This window comes from Cyprinus carpio, chromosome A6 (assembly GCF_018340385.1).
Source record: "Cyprinus carpio isolate SPL01 chromosome A6, ASM1834038v1, whole genome shotgun sequence".
Taxonomy (NCBI): domain Eukaryota; kingdom Metazoa; phylum Chordata; class Actinopteri; order Cypriniformes; family Cyprinidae; genus Cyprinus; species Cyprinus carpio.
In genome coordinates, this window is record NC_056577.1 from 19579111 (window position 1) to 19606564 (window position 27454).

Here is a 27454-nt window from a genome sequence, read left to right on the forward strand (position 1 = left end):
CTCATCTAATATAAAATATTTAGAATATTAGATGAATATATTTGGAATAGAAAATATTTGGCATGTACAGTTCCACTAAAAATAGAATCTGGGCAATTTTCAGTGCCTCTTCAGAGCAATGTTACAAAACCGTGCTTTCACTGTGAAATGTTTAAAGTTAAACATTTTCCTCATGTGCCTCAATGGTTTGTTAATCAATGTTTTGTGACTATTATATTATTTTATTATGATATCTTAAGATATTATTACATCTTCTATTTATGATCACACAATTGCTGTCACATAATGAGGGATAGAGCACTTCATGGATTTGGAAATATCATAATTTCAAGTCTTCAGGAATTACCCAATGCTGTTTATAAAAGTGTCCACTAGATGGCAGCAAGTAACTTTGGTTTCTCCCAACTCTTCCTTCGCATCTCTAGGCAAGGACCGTACTTAACTGAAAATATATCATTGTGCTTAAAATCTATTAGCCTACATAACAATTAAAATGGAGACTAAATTTACACTACTTATATCTGTAATGACATATACATTTATATATTGTATAAGTACACCTTTATTCTGAAATGTAACATTTGAAATGAGTCAATTCGTTGCTTTCCTATTTGTAAATGGCCTTTTGCACATCAGCACAATCTATCACATTTTGCTGATTAGATTAAAGTGTCATTGACTTTAGTTTCTGTATCAGCTGTGTGTTTTGCACAAATGTATTCTGTTATGTATTGTTAACATGTATCAGTTACACAGAATGTAAATTTTGCATGACATTTTATAGAACTGAATGAATAGTTAAAGCAAACCTTTCAGTATTTATGTCAGATTATGGTAGTGGCACAGCTGTGGACACCATTTGGTATATGAATTATTAATATAGTTCTGATGTTTCATGCATTTTTAGAGACTTCCCCCACACATTAAATGTTCTATGGGAACAAAGATGTAATTGAATTTGAGAATGACATGATTCTTTAGTTCCAGAGGTAATTAGTAACTATATGTGTATATATATATATATATATATATATATATATATATATATATAATATATATATATATATATATATATATACGTACGTACGTGTGTGTGTGTATTTGACCAAAACACAAAATAGTAATGGTGTTAAATATTATTGCAATTTAAGATAACTGTTTTATTTTAATGTATTTAAAATTTTTATTTATTCTTGTGATGGCAAAGCTGAATTTTCAGCAGCTTTTACTCCAGTCTTCAGTGTCACATGAATTGTGATACTTTTTTTTTTTCAGTTTCATTCAGAAAAATAAAATAATTAAGCAAAATACAGTTGAATGGTAATGTATTTTTAAAACAAATTATAAAGAAAATCTAACAAGAAACATTTATTTTCAACACACACACACATATACAAATAAACAATGTAAACTCTTTCATTCTGCGCTCAGGAAAGCCCACAATGGTAATCACAATGGTAATAACTTAAGCAAGACAGTCAATTAATGAGAGGAAGGTGCTCTGGTCAGCAAAGTAAACTCAGTCAGCTGAACTCCCTTTTGTTAACCAGAGCAAAAAAGCGCTGGCGATGTGCTGAGAGGAGCGATTTCCTGGTTGAGTGGTGTTTTGGGGGGTTGTGTTGAGGTTAATGGATCCAAATGGCCTTTTCCGCATCTCACTGTTGTATCAGATTTCACAGTTCATCATAGTTCAATGGCATCACAGAACATATGGCAGAATGAGGGATATTATACATCTCACCACTAGGTGTTGTCAGAGCTCTTTAAATAGAAAGCTGCCATGGTTACTATTTGCTTCTGCCCCTGGATGTCCTGCTACCAATGCCATCAAGTGTTTTGGAAGGTAAACTGCCAGTCTTACCACAGACAGGTGACCCTTCCCTATTCCCATACTTAAGTTTAGCAGACATCAAATACAGCCTTGGCAGCACCTGAAGCTCAGAGAGTCTGGCTTTATTTGTCCATGGTTCAAGTAAAGGTCATTAAGCAATGCAGACCTTTGATACGTCAGTAGATGTAGTTTCTGGTTTGTACGAGATGAGGTCAGTCAGTCTTGTAGATGAATAAATGTGAGCAGTCATTCTGGGAAGGTGGGCAGGGTGGCATCTGGCCCAATCACTGCGGAAATAACGGCACTGCACACTTAATTCTCCATGAGTGCATTCTAATTGGACTATGTGGATAAATAGCAATCATTTTCTTACATTTAATTCTGCCTTCATAGGTTGCTGTGATTTTTAAAGCTTGTGAGAGAATCTTTCATCGTGACAGTTGTGTCCACACAAAGGCACCATCGACAACTCAGCCCCTGAGGACCTCTTGTGTGTTGACATGTTTTAACTCTTTTCATGTGTGGAGATACATGTTAAGACAAGACCCACACTCGTTTGCAGCATTCCTGAAGCATAAGTATGATATATAGTACAATAGTTTAAAATGAAAAGGGCATGTTTCTGCAGATCTTGACAAGTCTTTAAAATTAATCAAGGTAAGTTTTATTAGATGCATACTTTTCTGGTAAAGTGCTTTATTTAAATATATATTTCAAGGTAAAATTATATAGATATAATTTTGATATGATATAAATAAATATATATATATAGAGAGAGAGAGCGAGAGAGAGAGAGAGAGAGAGAGAGATAGAGAGATAATTTTTTCATAATTCATTATTTAAAAGGTCAAATTATTTTATATTTTAAAAGAATTGACTTTGTAACACAGTCATGTGGTCAAGGTTATATGTATATGATAAAGTTTCCTGTTTTATGTTTCTATTAGTTTCATTTTTGATTTGGCAGACAAAAGTATCATTAATAAGCACTGAAGCAGGTACATTTTTTTTAAGAAATAGCAATAAAAGATTATTCCAAACATCTTATAACAAGTTTTTTTTTTTTTTTTTTTTTTTTTTTTTTTTCAAGAATTTCATCATTTAAAAATGTCTCTTTCTTTGGACACTTGCTTTATTTTTGACTTTATGATACTCAGTTCATTTTAATCACAAAGTAAAACATGTTCTTCATCGAAGCGGTGCATTCAAGTCATTTAATTGTGAGTTGCAAAAGTTTGGGTTGGTAAGGTTTTTTTTTAAATGTTTTTGGAAGATGTCAAATAAGATGTTTAAAGGTAATATAATAAAACAGTATTATTGTGCAATACTGTTACAGTTTAAAATAACTATTTTCTATTCTGCTGTATTTTAAAATGTAATTTATTCCTGTGATTGCAAAGCCAGTTTTTTTTCCTAGCAGCCATTACTCCAGTTTTCAGTGTCACATGATCATTTAGAAATCATTATATGCTGATTTGATGTTCAAGAGACATTTCTTATTATTATAAATTTTGAAAATGGTAAATAATAAATATAATTTTTTGATGGAAACTATGATACTTTTTTTATTCTGTGATGAACTGAATTTTCAAAGAATGCCATTTATTTGAAATGTCTTTATGAATGTCTTTAAAATGTTAATAATAATGTCACTTTTGATCAACTGAATGCGTCCTTGCTGAATAAAAATATTAATTTTGTCCAAATAAGAGAAGAAATCAGTTATCCAAATAACCCCAAATGCTCTAAAACCATAATTCCATTATAAATATCCTCAAAGACACTGATTATTTAATTCCTAATCCCTCGCACCAGATCTTTATTGTGTTTTTGTGAGAACAGAGGCACTGCAGGTGTGTATATGTCTGACCTGGTGTGTATAATCTACCCACACACAGTGTGTTATGCTGCTGGGTCAACAGGCCTCTGCTCCACTGTTTGTTTGTCTTTGGGGAAGTGAGTTGTTTTTGAAAGTCCTCTCTGGGACTGGGTTACCTTTAGAGGTTGTGCTCAGCAGAGAATTGTGTAAACCATGAAAGTAACAGACATGCAGAGAAATCAACACATTTGCTCTACTGCTGATTCATTACATTTTTATACTGAAATCTAAAGGATGCTTATACGGTGCTAAAACACAGGTTTCCCTCAGCTTCCCTTTAATAAAACTGTGTTTTGCATCACTAAAATGATCCATGTCCTCTGTTTCTCATGGCTTGGCAAAGATTACTGCATTTTCTACTTAGTGATGAGACACACATAACCATTCTGTGAGATCTGCTTGGCCAATGTTGCACACCACTAAAGCACTTGTTTTACCTTATAAATTACATACCAATGAGGGAACCACATAACAGTTTAGAATCGTTAAATGCTCCTTTATAATTCATTAGCCTTGAAGCTTGCTGGAAGCTAGCTCATATGTAAACTCCAATGTTCCCATGTCTTCCCATAAAGCATGGGACTTAATGGACACATGTGAGTCCCAATACAACATTTACTGTGACTCTATCATCAAAGTCAGCTCAGAAAGCTCTTCTGCTGATCGCTGTTACTCTTCTAAGTATATCTATGCATTTGTTTGAGTGATATGATGTTATGAGTCTGTGGGGAAACTGGTATTTGTGGGGAAACACTGTATTTACCAGGATTTTGCACTGAATGCAATCTTGTAAAAGGATCTTATTTTAACAATGGTATTAAGGAGTAATGCAACAGGTTAAATAGTGATAAAACAATTTTGTTTCTAATCCACTTATGCAAATACTTATTTTTGTACTTGTAAAATAGTAGGCTGCTTACTTATCCTTCTACTACGAAGCTCCTAAAACAACATGGTTAGAGAAAAACGTGAGATGGGAAAAGTTTTTTTTATACATTTCTTAAAAATGTTTTGCAGTCTAACAAGAAATTTGGCCTTTTCCTGCAAACCTTTTTCTTTGCAGGAATGGCAGAGGAAAAAAAAAACATAAATAATTTGACATTTACTGTCACTTTGGATCAATTAAATGTGTTCTTGCTGAATATAATAATGAATTTTTCTAAAAAACAGAGTGGTGTATATTGTTTGATTGTTTAACCATGTATTGTTTGACCCATGAAGTCCAATTCTGTGTCTGCATTCAGGTTATATTGCAGCGTTATAAGTGTTCCAGTAAGCCATTTTGCAGTATTAGGTCTATCCATTTTTATTTCTAAGATTTATTAGTTTATAATAGATGTTTATCCTTGGTCCTTGGTAAATATACTTTGTCCTCTTGTGAATGTGTCTGTTAGGTCAGATCCACAAAGGGCAACTCAGTTTCCCTTCAAATGAGCAAATACTATAACACAGAAACAATGTTCTAGTCATGTACAGAGAGGAGGAAGTGAAGAAAACAAAGCACCTCTATCTGTTCCAAATGAGCTGCCCTCCCACTGAAACTGGCTCTGAGCTCACTGCGTTGCATTACATCATCTATGCCTGTGACGTCACACTAAATGCATGACCTCAGGCTAAAATGAACAACCTTTCTATTTACAGACAACCAACTTTCAATTCACTGATACACTCACAGAATAATCAATACGTGTTGGATCACATCTATAGATCATCACAATCAAATGTAAAGACTACAAACTTTATTTGGTCAAAATAAAATGAAAAAAGAAATCTACAAATAAATATTTTATATTTATTTTATATATAAACATTTAGATTGACATTTTTCAAACAGCATTATCATATTCAGGTCAATTCAAGTTTGTATTTGTATATACTTTAATAAATAAAAAAAACCATCCATAAAAAAAATTTCTCAATTCAATCAAACATTAAGTAATCATTCATCAACCAGACATAAATAAGTAAAAAAAAACATACATAAATTATTAAAAACCTAATATACACCTAAGAAAATACATGTTATGTGGTTAGTTAACGTCATGTAGGCAGTGATTACAGTTTGTGCGGGTAATGATTACAATATAAGGATAACTGATTTATATGTTGATCCAAAGCTGACTCTTCATAAATGTTGGTGTTATCAGCGAACAAATATCAGTTATCAGCTGAATAAATGTTGGTGCCATTAATATGCAATCAGTTTTGGTGTTGCAGCCCTCATTCACTGCACTAAGAATAAAAGCATGCAGTGAGGTCTGAGCCCAGCGTGTGTGTGATTTAGGGGCATGGCATGGGTTAGTCAAAACCTGCCAGTGAGGCTGTGATCACACTGATTTAGAGAGGCTCTGTTGTCAGGCTGAAAATAAATTCTAATCCTCTTGTTTTGTGTCTGGGTAGTGCTTCTACACAGAGATCTACAGTATTTCTTACCTCTTATTATGCTTCCGTGTGTAGTGTTAGCCAGTCGATGCTGATGCGTCAGGTAATGTGTTGAGGAGAGGAAAGAGGATTACCGCACCGGATATTCCTCTGCCATTCCACTTTTCCAGTCAGGAGGAGTGTCCTTGGTGAATTCTGGCTTGCTTGAAATATGCCCAGGGGCCCACAGGCTTTGTTAGGAAGCTACAGCTGCAGATATGGATAAGCTGTAATCCAATTCTCAGGCCTTAGCACTCATACATGGTCAGATGGGACCCCCAATCATGGGCAGAGATCTGCCCTATTATAATAGCACTGATGAGGTAATTGGAGATAAATTTAGAGCTGAATGATTTGGTGGGTTGGAGCAGAAGAGACGAGAGAGAGAAAAAGAGAGAGAGAGAGAGATTTAGAAACATTTAGAAAGGACAACATGTCTTTTGTCATGCCAAAGATGGTGGGATAACCTGAATAACCCTATAATTGTTTGTACCTGACAGTTTCTGACACTCATTTTCAGGGTGAAATCTGTTGAGCTAAAATCTGATCTTTCACATCTTATTAATAATGTTTTTGTGGTACGTAATTGTGAAAAATATCATAGATAAATTAGAACCTTATGTTCTTTCAATGTTCTGTCCGATATGGATCTATTGCTATTAGAACACTCAGTGATACACTTTTAAAATCTAGGTCAGTTTTTAAAATCAATTGATGAAAGTTGAAAGTCATCATTAAGACACCTTCATGTCATTCCAAACCTGTATGACTTTCTTTCTTGTGTGGAACTGAAAAGATATTATGAGAATTTATGTATGTATTCATGTTTGTATGTATCTTTCTATCTATCTATCCATCCATCCACCCATCCATCCATACAAAGAAAGTCAATGGTAACCAAAACTTTTTCCAGCATTCTTCAAAATATCTTCTTTTGTGTTCCACAGAAGAAGAAAAAGGACACAGTTTTTGAGCAACATAAAGGATGACAAATGATGAAATGACAATTTTCATTTTTGGGTGAACTATCCTTATAAAGATTTAAAACAACAATTCAAAGAAAATTACAATTCAGAGAAATTCATGTAACCCCATACAAGTTTCTAAATAGACTGCATTATGGATCAGTTTATTAAGGAAGCAAATTCTTAAATTAAGAATTGTGTAGCCAATCTCAGTCGCTATGGCTACATCCTCAAGCAAAAATGACTTCTGTTCACGAACATCCGCTTTATGATCTGACTAACTTGTAAATCTAAATTTTATGGTTACTGAAATTGTAAAATGTTTATTAAATATATCAACTGATCGCATCTTGTGCTCTGAGAGTCTGCTGTTCTACATGGACACTAGTATGATGAGGCTGTTGGCACTTGTTACCGTGGCAGCAGTCAGCATCATTTCCCTACTGAACAACAGCCATACTATCCTCCTCCTGGGCTTTATTATACCATCATTAGTTCTGAAAATCTAAAAGTATGATGTAATATAAGCTAATAGTCACACAACCCATCTTGTTAAGCCATTGAAAATCCAAATGTTTGTAGTGCACAGAAAGATGAGGGATGAACTGGATTTAAATTCATATTAAAACCTGACTTACTACCAGTCCTTGTGCTTTTAGCATTGACAAACACTGAAAATTCTGCCATAATTGAATCACCCTCAAGTTTTTTGAAGAATGTTGGTAATCAAACAGTTGATGGTAGCCATTGACTTCCATATTTTTTCCCATACTATGGAAGTTAATGGCTACCATCAACTGTGAGTAAATGACAGAATTTGAATTTTTGTGAGCTATTCCTTGAAACCATAGTGCTTTTTTCATATAATTCCCTTTACGAAAGGAGATAATATTAAAATTATGTGAGAACATGCCTTCATAATCTGTAAGCCTCACTGCATCCGCCACTCAAGCGGCTTAGCTATTCTTTTTTTTCTGGCTGACTAGCCACATGCCATTAGGTTAAGTGCAATCTGCTGTTTGCTCACTATACATAACTGCTCAGACACACTATCACACATGTAGCCTAGTGCAAACATGTGGTTTATCTTCTCTAGAGAGAACGCCTGCTCAGCGAGCAAGTGCGTATAAGAGATTGTGTGCACAGGACTGATTTTCTAGCACCTTGCACCCTGAGTTACCAAGGAGACGAGCTAGACATTCAGACAGCAGACATTCAGATCTTGCTGCCGTATCGTTACCCACACGTCATATATGAACTGTTCACTTGTCACTGATACTTATGTATGTATGTACGTAATCTCCAATCATGTGACCTAACCAATCTGATCTTGATCATACAAGAATTTTTAGAGTAGCAGTAACTAGTAATATTTAATCATTTTTGAGCAATACCACAGTAGGAGCCATTTACCTGGTTTGACCCTGAAAGAATAACTTCATTGCTGTAACCCAATGTATTAGGTGGATTCAGTCTTATTAAGCAATATATTTTATTCAAAACTCTAAAAATGTTACCACATAAAATACATTTTAAGGATATTTTACCTTTTTTTGGTGTAGGATAAATAAAAATGTACTTGTCTGGTGCATTTTCATATGTCCAAGAAGAATATGAGTTTGATAGAATGACAGATTTTTACTATTACATTAGCATTATGTAACTTTTTTGGGGATTTACTTTCACAATGTGGACTTAGAGGCAATGTACATGATTTTCTATCCCGGTGGGGACTTAAACCTGAATATACACTGACTCATGGGGACTCGTGTCACCGTGGGGACCTAAATTGAAGTCTCCATGGGGAAACAAGCTTATAAATCATACAGAATGAATTTATTATTTTTTGAGAATGTAAAAATGCCGTAGGTTTTCTGTGAGGAGTAGGTTTAGGTGTAGGTTTAGTGAAGGGCGATAGAATATACAGTTTGTACAGTATAAAAACCATTACACCTATAGAGAGTTCCTACAAGTATTGTAAACCAGACATGTGTGTTTGTGAAGATTACTCTGGCCTATTCCCAGCTCTCTCAGCTGAGCGCATGTCTATTATAAGGCGAGTGAAAATAAGCTTTAAAAAAAAAGGAGGTAAGTGGGAATCACCGGAGTAATGAAGCTATGCAGCATGCTTTTCCCCATTATCCACTGATCCACTGTTCTTTCTTGGATCTGTGTATCTGAAGACAGCAGGGTCAGCTACATGTGCCACTTTGCATTAGTGTGTTTTGGAATTTGATAAGGAGATGAAAGAGAGATGAAAAATATTGTGGAAAAAAAAAGTTTTGGTTGACAATAACAAAAAAATGTAAATGAAAAAATTATTTCTTTCTTTCTTGCCATTCTAACAGTACACATTTTCTTAAATTAGGTGGAATTAGTATGAATAAACAATTGCACTTTTTATTCATAATCTGAATACCACAAGTTTGTGACAATACTGTTAGATGACCCCTTCACGTTTATTTATTATGAAGTGATAATAATGCTTACATAATGCCTCACGTTACATAGAGAAATATAATAACTAAATAACTGTAACACAAGAACTGCTGAAATGCTAATATTTTGCTGGATGATTGATGTTTGATATGGTGAGGTAAAGGCATTTTTTTTTTTATTTCATTTTATTACTTTTGTCATCACAAGTTCAGTCAATCCAATCATCTCATTGTGCTTGCAAATTCAATCTATTCACATTTCACACACATTCAATCTAGGTATTTGGTATTTGTACTTTTATATAGTAAGTCTTATTGAAATTACTGATCTTTTTTTTTTTTTTTACCCCCAACAATATTCTTTAGTTAAAAGTGCAATATATTTTATTGATCAATTTTAACCACACCCTTTAAACAAGCTCTGTCTAACAATACATTTAGTCTTTTAGATTTTAGATGCATTTAGTCAGCGGTAAAATTAAAACCAGACACAACATCAGCAGTGCACTGTTATTTTAGATAGAATGGCTGCTGTGAAAGTTCACTTACCATGACACAAACAGCTGGTAATGATGTAGTGGGATTCCAGTTCATAACTTGTATAATGGAGACTCTTCCTGTAAACCCAGAATGTGAGAATTCATCTGTGAGATCTGCAGCTTTATAGGTCTTGACTGCACATCAGTGCCACCTAGGCTTTAACACAAGAAGATCTGGTTGGTTCTTGCTGTGTAGGAGGGGCTCCTAGACCATGTGAAAGGCTCAAAAGTTGTATTTAAATTAAATAATAATAATTAAAAATAATAATAATGTATTAAATATTAATCATTTTCATATTACATTTTTATGTCATTTACATTAATATCAATTACATTCAAATTTGAAATGTATGTGTGCTAAACTTTGAAAAAGAGTACATAAATAGTAACATTCATGTGTCAGAGGAAGAACTGCAACACAAGCACAAAAACCGAAGAAATTGTTTAGTTTCAAAGAAGTAGCGGCCCAATTTTCATGTTCAAGTACAAGAGTCAGATGACAGGCTTTAATATAACAAACCAAATGCTTCAAGTTAATCCAGCACAGAAGGTGCAAGCTCTTCACCAATCAGATTGCCAGACTCCAGTGCTCAGATAAGAAAAGTCTGTCAGCAAATGACAAGCCTACTGTTGCTGTTTTGCAGTCATGCAAAGCATCAAAAAGGAAGGAAGTGAGGCTCACATTTACCAAAGCTCACCCAATAAAGATTCATCTCATAACTGCCATCAGATTGTAAACAAAAACCACTGATGTTCATAACCCAATTACCTGCTTTGTAGTGATAATACTTTTGGCTTGGAAAACATGTTAGGAAAAAGGTGTTGATTAAAATAAACATTATTCTTTTACATTTGTGGCAATGATTCGTTTAAAAATCCAGTTTGTCAAAACATGCATTAAAGGAATATTTTACCAAAAAATGTAGATGATCATCAGAACAGGTCTGGAGAAATGTAGCATTGCATCATGCTCACCAATGGATACTCTACGGTGAATGGGTGCCATCAGAATGAGACTCCAAACAGCTGATAAAAACATCACAATAATCCACAAGTAATCCGCACTACTCCAGTAAAAAAAATAAACATGCATCAAACAGTTGTTTCTTGTTAAAATGTGAGTCCTCTATCCATTCGTTAAAATACCTGATGGATTTGCTTCTTATAAACAGCATCTATTCACTTCAGAAAGCATTAATTGATATACTGGAGTTGAGTGGATCACTTGTGGATTATTGTGATGTTTTTATCAGCTGTTTGAACTTTCATTCTGACGGCACCCATTCACTGAAGAGGATCCATTAGTGAGCAAGTGATATAATGCTCAGTTTCTCTAAACCTGTTCTGATGAAGGCACAAACTCATTTACATCTTAGATGACCTGAATACATTTTGAGCAAATGTTCATTTTTGAATTTTTCCTTCAAGCATGTAATATCATGAATAAACTGCTGGAATAAGCCTTTAACATGCTCAATTACATGTACGACGCACAGAGACGCAACCACAGAGCTCAGGGTCAAAGGGTCACATGCTGCATGCACCAGCTGCTGCCTCATTGACTGTAGTCTCCTGGACAGATTTCCTAATCTGTGCCTTTGCGATGCTGAGCCACACAGAGACAAGGAGTGACATAATGTCATGTCGTTCTCACCTCCATTTTGGTCATCCTTCCACATCTTTGTAAAATAAAGAAATAAATAAATAAATATAGATCTGCAAGGTTTGGTTTCCAAAAGTTCTCAGGAGATGGGAAAATGTGTCAGGATATTTTTGTAATGAGGATAAGGAGGAAAAGAAGAGGTTAGCATAAGAACACCTACCGTTTGGCTGCTCTGAATTAAAGCACTGGCCTCATGCTTCATCCCAGCTGTGGGAAAACTGTGGAACCAGCTGCTGCAGGACAAGTGAAGGCTATATTTATATAAAAATGAAAAAATGAGAGAGGGGAAAATGCTGCAGGCTATGCGTCTGCAGTCCTGCCCCTATACATCAGGACGAGAAACAAGGAAGAATCCCAGATCAAATAAACTCTTCCCTTCGAAAGCTCTTTGCTGTCCACATGAGTTTGAGGAAGCTTTGCTTATATATTCAAAGATTACATTTTACTAAATGTATTTTTTTTTAACATATGGAAATGTTTGGTTTACTACTGTAACTCATGAACAAACCCTCACATTGTGTACATGTTATGTTAATGACAACAGTGTAACATTACACCTGACCAACACATTTACACCTGACCAAATACAAGTGTATTTTATCAAATAAAATAGTTACTGTACCTTAATACACAGATAATTATTTGACAGATGACTTTTAGTTTAATCCAAGTAAATTAGCAAATTAGCAGCTGGTAAATACAGTAATTTTACATATTATTTATTGACTTTATGATCACAACATTAGGCATCAAGTGAAATAATGTAAAATTTACAATAATGTACAATTTAGGGACAGTGCACTCAAAAAATGAAAATTCTGTCGTCATTTACTCACTGTTGTTTCAAACCGGCATGATTCTTTCATGGTACACAGAAGATTTTATAGTGACTTAGACCGACTGTGAAAATTATTATTATTATTATTATTGTTATTTAGTTTTATATAATTAATATAAATATGATTTAAGAATTTTCAAAAGTATCATCTAGTCATCCATGATACTGATACTGATTCAATTACTCTCCCACATAGTTTGTGCTGCTAGATGACCAGCATTGTAATTATACATTAAACAGCGGGTGTCCATGTTACAGTCTCAAGGCCATTTCTGAATTCTTAACAGTAATAAGATTGTGTAAGTAAACAGGACCATCCAAGAGACCAGGGCAAGTATAGGACTCTGGGCCCCTGGGACTGTGCAAGATCACGTGAGCAGCCATACCAGACGGCAGCAAAGCACGGGGATTTCCAGATTGGTCATTATTGTTGCAGACAGGAAAAGACTCCATTTAGATGCCAGAGATCACTGAGAAAGCCCTCTCACAGTGTGTCGAGGAGCAGCTTTATAGTAGAGGTAATGGAGAGTGATCTGCTAGAGAGAGAATGTGAGAAGGGGAGACGGAGTGGAGGATTGTTTCACTGCTCCAGGGGGCGGTCTCAGACATTTCACAGATCTTCATTTTGATGAGACTTTTGACAGATGCAAAGTGCACTGGATTTCATAAATAGTAAATAGTTTTTGTGTTTAATAGTGTGTAACTGAACTACAAATAAATAAATATATAATTCTGTAATAGACTGTTAGTCAGAAATTCTTTGATAAAGACCACATTCTATTTGTACAATAATAAATTTAAATGTGTCTCAGTGTTTTAAATATATAGAAGAGACATTCCTGCTGTGAGTCACAGTTTCTGGGCTATAAACTTGTGCAGCAGCATCCCAGATTACCTAGAATCGACTGATGGTTGTAAATTAACACCATCAAACATTCATTCATTCAATCAATCTCTGAATAAGTAGACAATAGCTAACATTTGTGTTTTCAGTAATGACAGATTCTAAATGCATGAGACAGAATATGGATGCATGCGTCATTTGGTGCTCTTCTGATGGTTAAGCGTATATGGGCTGCTAACACAAAGGTTGAAGGTTTAATTCCAAGAAGCAGTGACCGAGGAACTGGTGTTTTAGTGAGATTACAGTTCTGCTATATCATCATTTTGCCCTTGAGCGAGGCACTTAACTTCAGTTTGATCCATATATGCAATTACTGCAGTTAATGTAAATGAATTTGGATGAAAAGTGCCTGCTAAAAGATAGATATGCAGTATAGGCCTACTGACAAGAACACTGAGATTAAAGTTATAACTGTGACCTAAATTTGCATTTCCAAAATAATACATAGCTAATAATAAATGATCATGGGAAATAAATAAATAAATAAATGTGTTTGAAGATGAAAAGATTATACTTTCTATAAATAAACTTTGTAGATTCAAATGAAACCTATTTTCTCTTTCCTAATTTTTTTCTTTTTCCACTAACTTCTGTAGGTTACTACTAGGGCCTATAGCTTGCTCTCTTTAAACTTGGCATTGCGGTACTGGGACTAATGTTAGCTCTTACGGGATAAATGGCATGTGACGTTTCTCATTTGCAAGTCGCTGCACATAAAAGCGTCTGCTAAATGATCACAAATGTGACAATGAATAACCTGCTTGTAAATGCCCCACATAAATCCGTGCGAAATCCAATCCTGAACGTGTATTTGCTAACACGTTTATGTGTCCTTGACACAGAATGGGAGAAGTAAAAGGGATAAGAGGGTACGCTCCAGTTCCATGTTTTGTTTAGCACCTTAAACGAGGCCCTTCAATTGATTGACGTTGGCAACATCCAATCAGCGCTCGCAAAGCGTCAATTCTGTGTTCGTTCGGCCCAATCAGCCAATAAGAAGACTTAAAGACGCCATACGGTATTTCAATCGGCCATGATGGTGAGGTAAAGAAGTTCACCATTATATTTTCCACACAGCGTGCCGATTTTAAATCGCATGAAATATCAAAACTTCACTGGCAATGTTTATAAAAGGCTTCGTAAGATGAGCATATCCGTTATCCTTCACTAGCCCGCCAAATCATCCGTGTTTGCGAATGAGAACAATCTCGTTTAAGCATCTTTAAAAAATCGTGACTGTGATTTTTGTCTTGCTGTAATTACTAGAACTGACTGCATATTATTTTTTGTTCTTCCTTTCTATATAATGTGTAAAAGACGGTTTGAATAAATCACTCAGGGTGCTGTTATATATGGAAACATCGGTAAAGGGCGGAGTTTGAGAACTGTCAATCAAACGCTGAGCAGGTTTCACCAGTGGGGCGTCCACTAACTGCCGCAATATTATATTGGTTGAGCGTGACCTTTCTTTCAAATAGAGCAAAAGTTTACGCGCCATCCAAAATAAATAAGCAGTACTCTCAACCTCAACTCTAATTAAACACGCTTATCACTGCAGGATAGTTTACACGACACACCTTTAGCAGAAATTGACAATAGTTTATAATGAGGTGATGACACGTGTAACGACGTGGTCAGTGATTATATAATGACATATAAGTATCACCATATGGAAAAACATGTAATATAAAAAAATAAGTACGTAAAAAATCCAGGCTTGTTTGGCTTTCTGTAAGTAAAATTAAATGTTTGAGATGCTTTGGACCCATTATAGATTTCAGGGTAGTGTTAATGGTTTACGTACGCAAGTTTTTTTGTTTTGTTTTTTTAAGGAAAGAATGATGAGCCCATCTAAGCCATCATCCATCAAGGGGAGGTTGATCAGGATAGTATGGATCACATAAATGAGTCAGAGGTTGGTTTGGAGGCGGAGTCTGACTTTGTAGAACTAGTCTATTGTTCCATCTTGACCAATCAGAGGAGCGGAGTTTTTGCCACACTGACCAATCATTGAAAACCGCCCGCCTTAAAGCTCCGCCCAGTCTTCTATATTAACTGCTCTGCCGCCGCGTGAGCTCGCTACAGACGCTTAATAGTCTTTTTTTTTTAATTATATACATCTCGTATTTCTCTTTTTATTATTTTGTTCCGAGACCTCATTATATTCTTAACATTTTGGAAAAATGGCTGACACAAAAGTCGATACCAGCTCGGAAGTCTCCGCCAAGGTAATGCAACTTCAGTTAACGTTATACACTGATTTGTAGATGCTGCGCTTTTATTAATTTGAATATACGAGCTATATAAAATATGGATTTTGGCATGGAAATAAGTATACAGCGTTATTGGAAAACTATTTGCAAATTTTGACTGGATTTTTACATCTCACTGTCACTTTTAAGACTTTTCGTGGATGGTCAAATGTTGGGGGTGCTGAAGTTGGGCTTCTTTACAGACACATTTGCAACTAAAATGCTTTTTGTTCGGATTCTACGTGGGTTCTTTATGTAGGCGGCTTTTCGGTTCCTCTTTAAAAGTACAGTGAGAGAGATGGACGCAGAGGATCGTAAGCATTATCTATACTCTGCTTCTATGGTTTGTTGCACGAGTTTCTGTATTACTTCGTATCGTCTCAGTTCCTGAAGGTGCCTCGTACAGTCCGCGAGACGCGGTGATTCGTCATCCCGCAGCCCGATCTGTCACACAAGTTACTGCAGCCCTCACGACTCATGATGCCACTCTCAATAAAGCACGGTTCCCTTATCTTTAAAATGTGCCTACTTTATGTTTGACCGATATTTCAAGCGTAATGAAAGTACAATTTAATTTTAGGAAAACACTGTGAACCTCAGAGTCAATTAACCTGCCTCGGATTTACGGTTTTTTAACGGGAGCGTCAGGTCGCGTTGTCTCGTAAGTTCTGTCAAGTTCAGGTTATAGTTCACTTTTTCGTAGTGAAAATGAGAGTTTATCATACATTAGTGATTAAAGTACTTAAGATATGAGCTTTACTGGGCTATAGTCTATCTGTCCGGTACTGTCGGGATGGCTGATAATTTCTTAAATGAAAGAAAAGAGGTCTCTTCTTTTCTTCCACGGAAGACGGTTTATATTTCCTGGTACTGAAATATGGAATGATTTCTAGCGGCGATGTCAGTTTGTGTGTAAACTTATCCCCGCTGCGGATGCAGCAGTCTGTCAGACTGAATGAGTTCTCATTGTAGCGCGCGGTCTGCTCCGGAGGTAAGCGCGAAAACCGAAGTTAAGGGACGTCCGTACAGGATGCGTTCTCGCGTCCAGCTAGTGATTTTATTATGTATATATATAAACCTACTCCAGAACGACGTATTTTATCGTTGCGATGCGTCTCGTTCTTATTCTACCGTTTTGTGCACAGGCGCCGCGTTTTTAAGACGCAGTAGCTCCGTTTAACTTTCAAAAGCGCGTCTCGAGAGCCCTGCGTTCTGTTCTGTTCCTTTCCGTTGCGCTCCGTCTAGCTGCTTCTGAGCGCAAGAGCTCGTACTGTGTGAACGGCCCCGTACAGTGCATCAACCCAAACGATCGTTTTCCACCGGACTTACCAAGCGCGTGGTGCTCAGTCTCTGCTGATATCAGAGAGATCACTGGACTCGCCTAGTGTACTAGTTGTGGGCACAACATTTCTGACCCGTGTGTCCTTTGTTAAGCTTTTCATTTTGCAGCGTTCCGGTCTTGATAAGCCTACGTCTCTTTGCCTATGAAATACGGAGACGATTTCCGCTTCAGCTAAAACGCTTCTGCCCACGCTGTTTGTTTGATCTGTATATGGGTCAGTATTATCCTGTAGATATGTTCGTTATTCATCAACGGCTCACTGACGCTCAGCGGTTGTAACGTTACAAAGCGGCATGTAACGTTAATGGTGACGGTGTGAGAAGGCGTTGCAGGCGTGATGTAGACGCTAACCGGCTTAAAAGCTGAGGATTATGACCTAAATTTATTAATACCGAGCGAGCTGCTGAATGGAAGCACATCCTGTGGTATTCAGAGCGATGAAACATCTGCGATTTTAGACAAAGATGCAATAATTTGATAAATAAAATGGTTTCTCTTATGAATAATAGTAATTCTCGAGGGAACAACAGTATAGTGCTTGAAAAAAAAAAAATGTTAAAGGCCTAATAGCACAACGCTATTGTTCCCCGCTTCTTTCTCTTTCTCTCTCTCTCTCCGAGGTTTGTCGCTCCAGCCTCTCTTTGGTCGAGTTCGCGCTCTTATTGGCTGAGTTAAAATATTCGCTAACTGTGAGCTGGGAATTGTAGTTTTTTAGCGGGCGTGTCTTTATCAAGCGCAGTGATGTGGATTATAAACTAAACTACAGCACGCGTTGGCGGTAACGCCATGGACGTATCAAATTACAACGCCACAATATGGTCTTTAAACCAGGCGGGGATGGAAGAGACAGCCATCCAATGAATTAAGAGTGTGGAAGTGTCGCGTTTCAAATGTGAAATGCTTTTAATTCAAAACTGAAAAGCACGTTCCACAAATAAGAGAGGATGTGAATTCTGCACTGGTCTAGTTTCATTACTACATCAGATAAGTAACTGAAGCAATTACAGAGCCATTTTTCTTTTCTACATTTAGGACCTTAAAGAAAAGAAACAGGTTGAGGAGGCAGAAAACGGAAAGGATGCCCCTGCTAATGGAAATACAGTGAGTTTCCACAACTTTATTTTTTTCATTGCCCAGTACTGCTTGTAATAGTTTCCAAATGACCTCAGGTATTACCCATTATAACTCATAATGTTTTTTTTTTTGTTTTTTTTTATTTTTTTAGGAAAACGAGGAGAATGGTGATGCAGAAAATGAAGTAGATGAGGAAGATGATGATGTGGCTGAAGAAGAAGATGAGGAAGATGATGGAGAAGGTAAGGCCTTAAGTAAACTAATTGAATGGTAAGGATGATTAAAAAACATCCTGCTGTAGCTCCACCTATGTGTTGACAACCAAGGCATATAAACAAAGAGGCATTACTAAGAATTAATAACTACATTATAGGTGATGATGATGAAGATGATGAGGCTGAGGGTGGCACAGGAAAACGAGCAGCTGAGGATGATGATGATGATGATGATGATGAGGTAATTTCCATTATATCAGTGGAAACCTTAGATAAGTGTATAAATCTGACCGTATAAACTACAGTGTTTTAACTCTGCTTGGCCACATTTTTTAGGATGAGGTTGAAACCAAGAAGCAAAAGACTGACGTGTAAGAAGCTACTTTGTTGGAAATCTCGTCCCTCCTTGTCCACCGGGGGAGCAAAAACATGGTCATCATCAAGTAGAGTCCACCATCTGTGTACACACACCTAACTGCAGATTTTGTAGAAACAACCAAGACTTCAAAGCTCTACCTTCTTACAAAATACTTTAAAAGGAAAAATTTGTTTGTATTTTTATTTACATTTTATATTTTTGTACATATTGTTAGGAGGTCAGCCATTTTTGACCGTGATCTCTGGTTACCAAACGGTGCTTTGAAGTTGATGCTTCTCTACGAAATAGATTTTACTTGTGGTTGGACCATGTCATGTTATCTCAAAGGAAACTTGTAAAAACTAAGCAAAAAAGGAAATGAAAAATTGCAGAAAAACGTACAAAAAAACAAAACAAAAAGGTTAATTCAAAGCATTCCAGTAACTTTGTGTATGTACATCAGTTGTATCATACGTAGTTGGATTGTATGAGAGGGCAGGGCCAAAAGAAAAGATTTTTTTTTCTCTTTTCTTTCTTGTCTGTTAAATTGCTATCTATTTGTGGCCTGTTTGATGTATGTGTGAAATTTGTTGTGTGACAATAAACCGAAATTTATTTTGTGAGTTCTTAATTTTTTTTATTATTTTTTTTCCTTTTATGACTTTTCATGAGTTTTTTGATGTTGGAGCTGTATGGGCAAGAATAATTGAACCAGCATTATCTTCAGAGGCAGTTCATGTTTTTCATCAGCCTGTCAAAAGTAAATGTACATCAATGTAAATTATTCAGGCCTTTAAGACTCCAAGATCTGGTATAAATTATATTGCGTTAAATAAAATTGACTGTGTGAATTCTTTCATTTTTACATTTTCAGGCCACATCCCTCACATTTATATATACTTTGTTTGTATGTATATGTCTGTGTGTGTGCATAAAAAGTTTTATAGGAAATCAGTCAAGATAATTAATGTACATTACATTAAACCTAATTTCTTTTGTAAGAAGAAGGCAAATTTGTTAGTCAACTATATGTTAGTGTTCAGTGTACCCAAGTAGGGCTTACTGTAGACCAAAAGATCCAGGGGGCGTGGTTGGATCCACATCTAGGGGGTGGAGAATGGTAGGTTTAGGGATCAGGGGTATGTTTAGGTAAATGTAAGGTGGGAGTGGTTGGATCTAGATCCAACCACGCCCCCTGGATCTTGTGGTCTGCAACGAGACACTTCTCGATGTAGCACGTAAGATAAGGGTTCTGTAGAGCAGATCAAAATCACAAAGTCCTCTTAGAAATGAAATGACAAGCTCAAGTGATACTGAACTTTGAAGTTTAAATATTGGAAGCTATTTTTATCCACTGGCTGAATATAGTCATTTTAACCGACCATTTCAAAAAGTGATCTAATTGTATAATAAAAGATGAATTTTTAAACATTTCGGTTCAAAATACAGACATTTTAATGGTTACAAATGTATTTCATTAATTGCATTTATGTAGCCTAACAGAAGTTTGACAAAAACATGTCACATATTGGAAAATGTGGACAAAACCAAAACTCGAAAGAGTGAAAGTGTTTCAGTTTTGGTGGCTTTAAACTTTCAGAAAGGAGCACTATAGGGACGAGCTAACGTTGCAAGACTGCTGTCAGGACTTTGAATGTTGGCAGAGATAGAACCAACAATCATGAGCACCAGAGACAAACTCTAAAAGAAGAATTGAAATGTGACCTGCTTTATAGACAAGCTGACTCACTGGCAATTCAAGCCTTGATCTGGCCTCAGACTGTATAACGTGTGTTCATTTGGTCATATTATATTTAGGAAAAACACCATTCTGTCTGTTTACCTAAGACATGGGTGTTTGCTAAATTACTTCAAAACAAGCTGGTTTTAATGAGCTAGCAGCAAATCAAAATCTTGTAGGAAGCAGGAAGTGAAAGTATCAGTGCCACAAGTAGGTGGACACACCGCCAGAGGAAACAACAGACGGATAGGGTTCTGGGCCATCATGCTTTCAACAACACAGGGAAACAAGCACGTGACGAAAGTAGAAGATCAAGACCAAGAGTTTGGGAACTTCTAGAGTGGAATTAGAATGAGGGAGCATAAGTGAAATGGATCCATCTAGGAGATCATGGAGATCTAAGGAAGCTGGATCAATTCCAGAATCTTTTTTTTTTTTTTTTGCTGTGGTCTATGAATGATTCATTTCCAACAAGCAATAACCTGCAAAAGGTGGACCCTCTGTATATAATGTGGTGCGAAAGATGCCATGACTACATTTTAGCAATATACAAGATGACACTTGCCTAATGAACTCTCTTAAAAATGCTTGTTGACGGCATCTTTGAAAAGAAAAGAAGAGAACAAATAGACTAAATGAAACTGTTTAAACAAATGATCTCATTCATTCAACTCAGCACATGCTCAACTAATTATTATGCTTGAACTGTGTATAGCTAGAGGTGTTACTACGAAGGGCGAAAAAGCAAGTCTGAGGGAATTGGGCCAAAAGTAAATGCTGCATTATATGTGGTTAAGTTTCTGTTGGTTCAATTTTCATGAACTTTAATGAGGTTAGGGCATAAGGGTGTCACTCTAAGAATGATAAAACTAATTGGATTTTAATTAAAAAAAAAGACAGGACATGCATGGTTTCTTATGCGAACCACCGAAGGTTCATCATGTCTTCATGATTTTACTGGCTAATGATTCTGAATGTACATTTGTCTTGCATAATGTCTTAATAAATGGCAGTCTTGTGCATGATTTGTCAGTGTTGTTTATTATTAGGTGAAGGTGTAACTATCAGACAGTAGGCTATCTAAACCAAGAATAGCAGATGTGTTACCCACGGTTTTTGTGTGAGCACACATTTGGAGCACATTGAGTTTGCATGCAAGTCACTGTTGACTGTGTTCAATAAAGTACAGAGATCAATAGAGTTCAGACTGTCTAAAAGAATTACACCATTTGCACATGCAATATGTGTCCACAAGCAGATATCAACGGCCTGTGACAGGTAGCACAGAATCATTTGCTTGAATCATTAATAGCATTCTAGAAAGCATCACTTAAAAAAATCATTTAGTATGATTACATAATAAAAGTATGATTAAAGAGAGAACACCTGTAAGTGTTACGATCACCAGCTGGAGTGCCCTTGATAACCACCAGTGGGCACTCCATCCTTTACCTCTGTCACTCAGTCTTGGACTTCATTTCCCATAATCCTTTGCCCAGACTCATCAGCACTCATTGTTAGCACCTGTGTCTGCTTAACTCTGCCTGCTCACCACATATAAGCCTGGTTCATTTTGTCACTCATTGCAAAGTCTTGCATGTGTCAATTCTAGACTTTTATCCTGGTTCTGGTCTTGTTTTGGTTGTCGATATACTGTATGTTTCTCTGGATTACTCTGTTAGATTTGTCCTAAACTCTGTCATTGTGTTTAACCTGTGCCTGTTTTAGCTACGATTGTGGTTTACCTTTTAATAAACTGCTGCACTTGGAACCTCAGCCTTTGAGTCCCCATGCAGTTTTGTGACAGTAAGGATCAACAGCACTACAGCTTTAAAAATGCAAATCTTTGTGCTAACAAGGCTTTAAATCGGCTTTTCATTAGATGTTTCACCCCTGGGAATCTTGTTAGAAAGATTTTATCACTGTTCTACTCTTCACATCCTGTAAATATGTCTGTCAGTGGGCTATAGTATAATTAAAGTATAATTATAGCATAATTAAGCATTTAAATGTATTACTTTAATTCTAAAAACCTTGCTACACTGTAGGCTTTTAATGTAACATACAATTTGTTTATCGTATTGATTACATTACGATATTTAATCATTTAAATGCAACATTGACATCACTCACATATCTTCTCAACAAGACATTAGAAAGTCCCTCTGTTGATTGGTGATGTAAAAATCCAAGAGTCTCTAGTCCAGTAGAATCCATGTTGGACAGAAATGCTGCTCTAAATCTTTGTTGCCTCCTTATTCCATTCATGCATTGCATCATCCCAAGGCCAAGCGTAGGCATCCTGGGATTTCATAATATTGGCATGGTGCAAATTTGTATTGGTCAGTCATTTTCACCTCTCTGTTTCAGGAATCCATGGAAGAACAATAGTGAGAGTGAGTGTGTCAGCTCTGTGTCTTTCTCTTTGTGTGAATTTCTCAGTCCAGTTAGTGATCTGGCTGCTTCTGGATAAACAGAGCAAGAATCACATCAGAGGCTGTGGGTGGAAACTGCTTTAAAGTCTCTCATGCCACCTTGTGGTGTTTTCAAAAACCTGTTTTATATTTATGTCATCATCAATGAGAACCAATATAAATGTGAGTTTTTATATAGCAATTTATAACAATGGCAAATGTGTGAGAACTTTATTTAGGAATCACAGTAAAGCCTTAATTAAAGATGGAGATTCAGTGATTCAGATTGCACTTTAAGAATTAATTGTCATTAAGGCACATATGCCATACAGATGTACTAGGGAGGGTGTAATTCTGTTTGACTAATAGTGTAGGTAGTATAGTTATATAAATCTTATTTTGAGTTTTAAAATCCCTTGCTTACTCTTTATTTTAATTTTTATGCCAAAAATCATACATGCATTAATAGAATATTTATGTTATATATTACATATTTATATATGCCAACATTTTCAATAAAAGTAAAAAAAAAAAATGTTATGAAATCACATGATATATAACTATGATATGAGCTGAAAATATGACCTTGTCTGTGATGACAGATAACATTTAAATTATGCAGGTGAGACTTTGATTAAATGTCACTTTTATTCCTAAGTTTTTTTTTGTTTTGTTTTTTTTCAGGGTGGGATTGTTTTCCTGTTATTTCTGAGGAACAATATTTACTGAACATTTAGTACATATAAGACACACATTGTAACTTTGTGTCGTAAGTACTACTTGTCACAGAGGGAAACAACTTTTTTTGGACACTAACATAATAATAATAATAATAATAATAATAATAATGATAATATTTAATAATTCTTTACATTTATATAGCGCTTTTCTGGGCACTCAAAGCACTTTACATAGAAGGGGGGAATCTCCTCAACCACCACCAGTGTGTGATTTAAAATAATAAACAATAAATCATTTCAGAATACACCTGTAAATCAATGGGTTTTCAGCAATAATTTAAACAAATAAATTCTAAGGCATCACTTTATTGTTGTGCTTCTTACAATTAAAGGCTATTATCTCCATCTAGTGGACGTTAATTGTTGCTACACTGATCACACTGAGTTTCTAGGTGATGGTCAACACCTGCAGTCACAAAAATACATAAATAAATAAATAAATAAATAAATTCTGGCATCATTTCCACACCCTCAGGCTGCTCCAAACCTCTTATTTCTTCTTATTAACCCACAAGAAAATATTCTGAACAATGTTGGTAACCAAACAGTTGCTGGTAGCCATTGGCTTCCTGCAACTGGACTATGCCTTTAAGGGTCTTTAATTATTTACTAAATCCAATCAGCATTTAATCCATCAACTGGAGTGGAATGCAGGAATTTCATATAAGATATAAAATTTATAACTAAATAAATTTGGAATTTACCCAATTCTTTAAAAAAAATGTTTTTATTTTTTTTTTTGCTTTTAAACATACTTTTTTTAAAAATATATTTAACAGGATAGTTGTTCCAGAACAATTTCTTTATTTAATTTTTTCTTTTCTTCTGCTGAACACAAAAGATACTTTTAAGAATGTTTTTAGTCAAACATTTGTTGGTCCGATATATCTGTTGCTTTCATAGTATTTTTCTCATACTGTTTGGAGTCAGTGGTGACCCTCAACTGTTTAATTACCCACATTCTTCAAAATATCTTATTTTGCATTCAACAGAAGAAAGACATTCATACAACTTTGTAACAACTTGAGGTTTATAATTCATAATGATTGACTTCTGACCAACTGATACACACCAGCAGACAATAACGTTGCTTCATGTTCCTTACATGGCATGACATAACATTAAAGCAGGGTTCTTCAAATCCAGTACACTGCAGAGTTTAGCTCCAACTCTGATCCTACCTGAGATTTTCTAATGATCCTGAAGACATTGATTAGCATGCTCATGTGTGTTTGATTAGGGTTAGAGCTAAACTCTGCAGGAAAGTGGATCTCGTGGGCCAGATTTGAGGATCCCTGCATTAAAGCATCATATGTAATGTAGACCGAGTACAATTCTAGCAGTTCCTACAGTTGACCGCTAGGGGAGGGTTTTCACTATCACATGTAGCCTACTGTAGGCCTACCATAAAGAACAGGCAAAGAACAGTATCGATGTATCCACAAGATGTCAGTATACACACATTAATTAACAACTCAACATTTTCTCCCAGGCTCCTCCAGCCAAGCAAACAAGCGAATGGATGAATGGATACTGACTTCATTTATTGTATTATCTTAATGCATCCACGTGAACTTGTTTGACTGGGTAATTAAATTATAATTATATATAGTTATTAGATTTTATAAATAAATAAGAAACACATGAGACCCTTGCACAACAAATGATCAAACCTATCACAATATGGAGTATTTATAGAAATAGAATACACTTTTATAAATATATCCAAAACAGATTGTGTAATACTGTGTATTATAACTTGATTTACATCTTACCAGCTTTTATTATCTAATGAAAGTGTCCACCTGAGCTTCGTTTTCATGGAATGCTACACTATGCTTTCACAGTTTGAAACATTGTTCTACCTTTTACGAATCCACATTATCAATATAACCAAATGACTTTTGTTCAGTGTTATTCATTCATTTCTAATAATGAAAACCAGGTGCAGACATGATATGTGCTTTTATGAGACAGTTTGTCAGTGCTGCTGATCTGCAGCTTAACTGCTGGATCTCTGCTTTCTCACTAATGAGATCTGCTCCGAGTGATGCAATACTGCTGCTTAAGAAAATGAAACACAATTTTTATGCATATTACTTGATTATTATTGTTATACCTGAGTCTTATAGCATTCAAACCTTGCCATCTTCAGACATACCACAATAAGTAATACAAACCTCAATAGCTCTAATAAGTACAATGGAAATGGTCATTCTTTACTGCCATTCTGTCAGCATTTCATTCAGTATATGAACAGGAGAAAGCACAACGGATAGCACTAAATGGAAAAAGGCAGTGTTACTAGTCATATTATTGTTTGATATAATAAGCCTAGTGATAAATTCATGCATTTTCAAAAAAACATCTAAAAATGGCATTAAACAAACACCATGAAGGCGAAAGTCCATTAATTGATACAATATAAACTATTAATCTAATGAAACAAATCATGCATTTATCATAATATGAAGCCTGTATAAAAATGTATCTGATAATAATCATCAGGGTGATGGTTTGTAGAAATCACATTGTATTCAGAAAGCAGAAAATCGTGCCTCTAATGGAAACTGAGTGTCAGATATGACACTATTGTAGCTGTTAACAGTTTGCCAGTGCAAGGTGAGATGAGAAATGAGATGACAATAATCTCTTAGCGTTCTTTGACTGGGATCATTAGTGTTGTGTGATTAATTTCTTCCAGGGTGCCAAGAATCATTTTAGTCTGCCTATACAGTTCAATGAGACAATCACATATGATAATTGCTGTTTACTTTATAACAGTGGTTCTCAATCAGAGGTCTGGGCCCAAAAAGCAAAGTTCTGAGGAGACTGCAGGAAAGCTTAAAATTATTTAAATTAAGTTTTATTAAAATAATCTAACTTAAAATGCTTTTAAAAAAAAAAACACAATTATGGCATTAACTGAATATTTGTTTTCTTTTCTTTTACACTTTTTCTTTTCCACCACAACTATTGTTTTATTAAAGAACATATCATTCTTGAAACATACAAACATTAAAACATTAATACTCCCAGTTTCTGTCAATAAACATATTTACAGTAGAACATAAATATGGCTTATATGAGGGGACTATAAATTGTATTAGCCTTCAAATCCAAGATCTAGTGCTATATAGCACTGTTATGGTTAACTTTGTCACACACTCCCCTTGTTGATGTGCTATTTACATAGAAAATGTATGTTAAAAGGCATTCTTAAGTTAGCAGCTACTAATTATAGACTGGTTATAGACAACTATTGAATGGCAGTGTTGGTCCAGCTGTACAGAAACCCGCCCCACATAATAAAATAAGAGCAGATTTTGTCATTTGGATTCAGCAATTCTGTCTATCTAAAAGTAATAAATCCAGATTGTTTCACAGACTTACTCAAAAACAAAATAAAATATCTGTTCTTGAATATACACTTTACTTGCAACTAAGTAGTTTACTTAGTGAAACTCAGTGTCAGAATACCAAATCCAGAAATTATTTATTCCTCAAAAGCGCTTATTGCACCAACCCTGTTGAACTAATCCCAGAAGTTGTGTAGCACCAGCCAATCAGATTAAATCTTGCGGTATCAGCCAACTCTTGCCATTTTTTGTTTGCAATATGTGTCTGGAGATCAGTGAACAGACTGTGGGTGGTCTGTGGTCTGAAATTCATGTTTTGGATCTATGTATGTATGAATCTTACACATACCCTTGATGTATATTCCAATAGTGTTTTAAAATGTTCTTTATTATTAGACAATCCATGTGATGTAAAGACCCCTGCTTCAATACGAAGGCTTACAAGTGCTCAGGTCCGGTTACAGCCATGCATTCCATGTCA

General features: G+C 35.6%; 1 protein-coding gene and 1 long non-coding RNA gene across 2 annotated transcripts; one reads left to right on the forward strand and one right to left on the reverse strand.

Annotated features, from left to right (window-relative positions):
* Window positions 1-1334: 1334 nt before the first annotated feature.
* Window positions 1335-11126, reverse strand: LOC109057495. The gene is made up of 3 exons (XR_006160266.1): window positions 10084-11126; window positions 6144-6476; window positions 1335-2118 (listed from the first exon to the last, which is right to left on the reverse strand). It is a non-coding gene; the product is annotated as an uncharacterized LOC109057495 (long non-coding RNA).
* Window positions 11127-15522: 4396 nt separating this feature from the next.
* On the forward strand, window positions 15523-19350 carry LOC109057494 (prothymosin alpha-A-like). The gene is made up of 5 exons (XM_042758303.1): window positions 15523-15706; window positions 18105-18173; window positions 18298-18388; window positions 18520-18602; window positions 18698-19350. Exons 1-5 carry the CDS (start codon window positions 15662-15664, stop codon window positions 18734-18736), a joined length of 327 nt encoding a protein of 108 aa, XP_042614237.1. The 5' UTR covers window positions 15523-15661; the 3' UTR covers window positions 18737-19350.
* The last annotated feature ends 8104 nt before the right edge of the window (window positions 19351-27454 follow it).

What these genes read in the sequence shown, in the direction of transcription:
- LOC109057494 (XM_042758303.1), top strand. Translation starts at nt 15,662, where the DNA reads ATGGCTGACACAAAAGTCGATACCAGCTCGGAAGTCTCCGCCAAG. An exon ending in GCTCGGAAGTCTCCGCCAAG is followed by an intron (nt 15,707 to 18,104) that starts GTAATGCAACTT and finishes TTCTACATTTAG; the next exon opens with GACCTTAAAGAAAAGAAACA. An exon ending in CCCCTGCTAATGGAAATACA is followed by an intron (nt 18,174 to 18,297) that starts GTGAGTTTCCAC and finishes TTATTTTTTTAG; the next exon opens with GAAAACGAGGAGAATGGTGA.